Genomic DNA, 6,120 nt, shown 5'->3' on the forward strand with positions numbered 1-6,120 from the left:
ACAGCCCTCTAACTACTAGAAGAGGCCCATTGTTGTGTACAGCAAACCCGTGACTGGAGAATGACAGTTCCTTGTGTTCTGGAACAATCCATCTCATTTTTAGCATTTGTAACTATAGGCAGTGAAAAGATGCTCCACTAATACTAACTAAGCACGTACAAAAAGGAACAAAAACTAACAGAACTGAAGCTACTAAGTATTGCTTCTGTTTTCTATCTCTTTTTCAGCTACACTATCCTTTCAGGACAGAGGATTTGCTCTAAGACAGCAAACAGGCACAGCAAGCACCGTTGCAGCTCCCTAACATGACCTACTCCAAAGCGTTTGGCTCTAATCCGAATTAGTTGACGGGTGGGAAAAATCCAAGGCATGCAATACACTTTGATACCTTCTGACAACAGTGACACATATTTAATACAATTATTCCAAGACAGGCTTGATGGAGTTCAGTGAAGGCACCTGGGTTCACAGGCATCAGGACAGCCACCGCCTCAGAGCCCTTTGATGTGGCTTAACTGGTTTTCATGCCATGACATTCATTCAAGACTTTGCATCCTAAACAACATAATGCATATTGATGAACTGACAAATCTACTGTGTAAATATTCAATTCAGTCCGAGAACAAGGAAAAATATAACAGACCACTTTTAATGATTGTCTCCCAGTACTGACAAATAAACACAGACAGCTCTACCATTGAGCTTTTTTTTTGTCATTTACTGTTTGAAATTGTTTCTAGTTTGTCGTTTACCTGTGATCTTGCTTGGTTGCTCTTTTTTGTAACCACAGTTGTCACATTTACAGGGAATATGGATCTGAGGGGAATGCAGACATTTTTTTTTCGGAAATTTGAACATTCATAACACTTTGAGCACATCCACTGAAGCAAGATGTGTAATCACTGTCAGGTTACTGGTTCATAACAGTTTTATTCAGCAGTCTGCCTGTAGGCCTCTCTTAGTCTCAAATCCAAGTCCATTTTCAAAAAATAAGTTTTCCAATTTAACATAACAATTCTAAAAAAAGGAACATACATTCCAGTTAACGAGTCACGATCCTCATTTCAAACACCTTAAATAAAACTTGGATTCCACATAATGTCGTCATCACTCAATGCAAATTCACTGTTGGAAACCCAGTCTTTGGTGTGGTCTTACTTTGCAAGTCCATTACAGTTTTGAGGCAGTTAGCAAGGATTTACTGAGGTCCTTTGCCTCCCCGGCCGTCCGCACCCGTTCATAGCCCAGGACAGCCATGGAGTGGTGGCAGTAGTCTTCCACTTGTTTGATCTGCTGAATGCTCAGCACTGTTCTCCATGCACTCGCCGCCTGCGTGGCGTTCCTGGACGACACGATGAAGGGCTTGGACGAGGAGCTCGTCCCACTTGTCATGTTGAGCGCGAAGGACTCGATGTCGTGGTTGGCACTGAGATTGGCAAAGCGGTAAACATTCCGGATGGTTCTGACAGGGTTCTCAACCAGGTCCTCGTAGCGCACGGCCATGTACTTCCCCTTGAGCCAGCTAGGGGGCGTCAGGGCGCTCCGCAGCGTCTTGGAAGTGCGGTCGCAGATCACCTCCATGGCCCCGATGGAGTGGTAGTCGGAGCCGTCCTTTTTATTGGCCTTGTGTCCTGGGTCCACGAAGGGCACGCGCCGCAACTTGGGGTCCCTGCTCCGAACCACCTGCAAGTTCTCCCGGATTAGGCCGTGCCGGGATTTGATCCGGGAGTTGGCCACGGCCCGCGGGTCCCGGACCAGGTGGATCACCTTCAGGTCCAGCGACGGGTCCTCCATGAGCGGAGCCAGCACGTTGACGTCCAGGATGCGCACGCCCTTGATGACCACAGTGCTGTACTTGAGGCACTCCTCCTCCAGCAGGCGCAGGCTCTGCGGCGGGCACTTCTTGCACACCTTGTCGTCCACCATGCCCACCACCTCCTTGCGGTAGGCCGAGCAGAGCGGGTATGAGCACATCACCTTGTTGAGCGTGGCGCCAAACAGGCCCAGCGAGGTGAAGTTCTTCCCGCCGGGGCTGTTGTACAGCTGGAAGACCGACAGGTCGCAGCGGTACAGCGAGCTGAGCATGTCGCGCGCTGCCCCCTGCAGCGACACGGCGTCCCCCGGATACAGCTTCTGCCATATATGCCACATGGGCTCGTAGAGGAAGAACACCTCCGGATTCTGGTTGAACAGCTCACCGAAGAAGGATGAGCCCGACCTCCAGGTGGTCAGCACGTACACCAGCTGCCTCTTTTTGGCCACTGGCGGTCTGTAGAGGAACCGGATGTCGGACCGGCTCTGGTACGGGGTACTCCTCATCTGGTGGGTGCACTGCTGAGGCTCTTTAGTCCATTTGTAATTAGCCAAGTTCAACATGGTTAGCACCAGTAGCAGGAAATAGGCTATGAAGAGGACTATCCTCTTTCTGCGGAGCACTTTCATCACGATTCCGGGTTGAGCTATTATTTTGGTGTGGTTATTATATGTTTTGAGCTTTCTTCCATAGCCACCATCCTTCTCCCAAGGCGCTGTTAACTTAAGTTGCTGATACTGTTTGCCTCTCATCTAGCTGTACCCCAAGAGAGTGGTATGCACCACTCATTAAATAAACCTCTCACATGGAATAATAATGACCACAATGTTAGGTATTAGGTAATGTCCTTAACAGAATGGCAACTATCTGTGCAAGATCTTGCAACAAATGAGGTAAAAATGCAATTCGCATTCCATTCCAAATTCGAAATCAAACACGATACAGCTGACAAGCCTTCACTGCACTGCGCAAGGTTCCCCCACACTTAAAACATAACTTGTCATAAGGTATGTCCAATATCCCATGAATCAAATTAAGAGTGTTATATCATAACATCAGCTCACAATGTAACAGCAGAAACTGACGCCCTCCTCACATCTCATGCTCTCCTGTACATCACGGGCATTTCGGCACAGCCTGAATCTGATGCAGCTCCTCAAAAGATGAAGCTACGTCTCCCGCACTGGCTTCAGACTGTAACAATAATATTCTCTCCAGTACCAACGAAGATCTGTTTGGCTCCGATTTCAATACGCAAAACATTCCGTGCTTCATATGTTACAGGGCGAGTCGTTAAATCGGCATCCATATATCCTTTGTTGTTCCTACTGATGCTCCGTATCTCCAACTCATAAACTAGACTGATTCAATCAGGCTACGGACCGAAAAGACCACCCTCTTCTTGCTTCCATTGGTACATGACCAGATTTTAGCTCCAGATCGCGAATCCATACGTTCTTGGGCATGTCAGTCATTTTACGCAATGCATCTATGGCACGCCCACGGCAATAAGTGGTAGCTGATGGTTGACAAAAGCGGTATTCACTTTTGAAGAGAAATTATGGATGAAACCGTCCGCCTTGCTCTAGTCCTTTGTGTTTATCAAAATGTGCAGTTTTGCTATTAGAGTCGTAGTATAGAAACACCCCCTATCTCTACCACTCAAAGGAAGGTATCTTAATGCCTGATTTTATCCGTTAATGTTCTTCCTGCGTGAACTTTGCATTAGTACGCTATGAGTTCTATTGTCCCTGTATCAGCGTCTGCTTCCGTCTATTCGCGCTCGTGTTCTCCTAGCATGATAACATATTTATACATTTTGTTCCTTCAACCGTAACACAAGGGGCGCTGGCGCCGTGAAATGCACTTTGCCTCTCCAGCATCCCCTGATCCCATAAAAAGTAGGGCCTACCTCATAATTAGACTTCTTTATCTGCTCCTTTATTAAATCTGTTTAAACGGTGGGAAGGCGAACTGGATTCACCCAGTAGGCTGCAATATCTTACTAGTAGCCTACATGGTGAAGTATAGGGAGTTGACGTCTAATTCTCTCACTGCAAATGATTTATAATCTGATTTTAAGTGACATCTGTTTTGGCAGTGACAGCCCGATTAAATTGATGTAGGCCTAACTCGTGCTTAAAGGATGTGAAAAGTCATGTTGCTGTCTGATTGTATTACATGCGATCATGTAGACCTACAGTATTTGTAGAACAGAGTAGCTGGCCAATAAGTCGCGAGCCCATTGGCAGATTACAACATCTGCCAGAACTTTGCAAATTGGGTCACCATCGTCATAAAGTCGTCATTTTTAAGAACAACATTTTAAACTCACTGTCCACTAAAACTGGCATATAAAACCTATTTTTCATATTGACACAACAAGAACAACAACAAATAGCCTACTACTAATAATAATTCATTACAATATCATTACCACTAAAACAGCAGAAAATTATTAGAGTAATAATTATCATAATAATAATTAATATAAATAATATAATAATAATAAGTATTATTACTATTACAGTATTATCAATATTATGTTTTCTTACATTACATTTTTGTCTTGTAATAGCTAAGAATAGGTCAATTTGTAAAATTAATTAATGAATTGGTTTTGGTTAATTTATTTTTCAGGTGATTGGTTTGTTATATACTGCTCAAAAAAATTGAGGGAACACTTACAGTTTTCCATAATTGTTAAAACACATTTTTTGAAACCTTCCACCCTTTTCTCCATTCTCAAATTACATTCACAGAATGTCTGACTCGCCTCAAAAGTTTTACTCAGAACCAAACAGTGTCAGAGTACCGATCCAGTGTATGATTGAAGTGTTCCCTTAATTTTTTTTGAGCAGTATAGTTAATTATATGACCTTAGTAGTTAATTATATGACCTTAGTTTGTTCTCTTATACCAATTTGTGGGTGGCAGTAGGCCTATTACATTGCAGAGCACTGCCATCTACTGGTGGAAAAAAAAGAGCAAGTAGAATGTGTGAAAATGATTTAATACACTGTCCATGCTGTGTTACTGTAATGAATATATAGGATGTAGTGATGTGTATGCCATAGTACCGCTGCGAGTCGGGTTCCTGTTCGACATGTTGGGTCTTATTTTCCGATAATGACCGGCAGACAATACATTATCCCTTACTTAACTGGTTGATCAAAGTTGACTCTAATATCATGGGTTCAGTTTCTAGCAGCATATTAACCTACTGATAAAAAAATTTCTAGTTTGCTTTTGCCTAAGGCAACTGTTAAGAATACATCTATCTTGTACCTTAAATCGCTTTTCAGACCCTGGTTTATTATAATACTTCGTAGCTTTGGTTTTCAAGCATGTTATGAATTTGTCACCAACTAGTTTTGTATGTCTTCTGTCATAAGCATAATATTGTCATTATGAAGTATAATGCTAGTCTCTTATAGGCAGGGCAGTGATCTGTTTCTTTGTAACTATCTATGGTTATAAACCTATGCTTTTATGGAATGGTTTTTGAGCATAAAAGGAGCTAGATAGCCTGCTACATATTGTAGACTCACAGTGCCAAGACAGAAATAAATAACAAATAACCAAAACAGTTTGGTGCACTGCGGTGTTTTAATGAGAAATAATTAATTGTGCATTAACAATAGAACCAGGAGAAATGATAGCTGCCAGTGCAAAGACATCCCCACATATATCACAAAGGCAGCTATGGGCTATTACAGAACGATCAATAAAACTAATCTCATGAGTGAATACAGTGGGACCACTGAGGAAAGCAGTTCTGCAATGCTGGATTTATTAATCCGACATACAATTATAATTTAATCTATAAGATGTCACAGTAATAAAGAATGTTATGGTGTTGTGCAATTTGCCATGTGATTCTGCTTTCTTCCGATATCAGCTTTCTTTCTGTGGTATTCAGTTGAATATGAAAGATATGCAAATACATGGAAAACAGAGCTTGTTGTTGACATGAGTAAGCCTATCTGATACTGATGTATTGAATCTTCAAAAATGCTGCAAAAAATTGGGAACTGAAGGGGCTATGGGATACATTGTCTGGAGAAGTGTCATGTTATTCATATGTACTCACCAGTTATTTCTTAATACACCTTTGGGATGTCAAAGTGCTAACTACTACATGGTACTAACATGGTAGTAGACTAGTTGTAGTAGTAATTATTTCACTGTGAATTGCTTACTTTCTTATCCTTAACAACCCAGTGGTTGGCTGGTCATATTCAAAACCACATAATGACAACAGCTTAGACCACAGCTAACCATACCACATCTTAAGTGACATAATA

General features: G+C 42.4%; 1 protein-coding gene across 1 annotated transcript; it reads right to left on the bottom strand.

The window, feature by feature from the left end:
- Positions 1 to 628: 628 nt before the first annotated feature.
- On the bottom strand, positions 629 to 3,571 carry chst2b (carbohydrate (N-acetylglucosamine-6-O) sulfotransferase 2b). Its single transcript, XM_076290169.1, has one exon. It carries the CDS (start codon positions 2,563 to 2,565, stop codon positions 1,171 to 1,173), a length of 1,395 nt encoding a protein of 464 aa, XP_076146284.1. The 5' UTR covers positions 2,566 to 3,571; the 3' UTR covers positions 629 to 1,170.
- Positions 3,572 to 6,120: the final 2,549 nt, after the last annotated feature.

This window comes from Alosa pseudoharengus, unplaced genomic scaffold (assembly GCF_046254945.1).
Source record: "Alosa pseudoharengus isolate Yale_2024_CS ecotype anadromous, Long Island Sound unplaced genomic scaffold, YU_APseudo_1.1 YU_APseudo_1.1_scf_18, whole genome shotgun sequence".
NCBI classification, from domain to species: domain Eukaryota; kingdom Metazoa; phylum Chordata; class Actinopteri; order Clupeiformes; family Clupeidae; genus Alosa; species Alosa pseudoharengus.

Coding starts and splice junctions, on each gene's coding strand:
- chst2b (XM_076290169.1), bottom strand. CDS start 2,565: ATGAGAGGCAAACAGTATCAGCAACTTAAGTTAACAGCGCCTTGGGAG.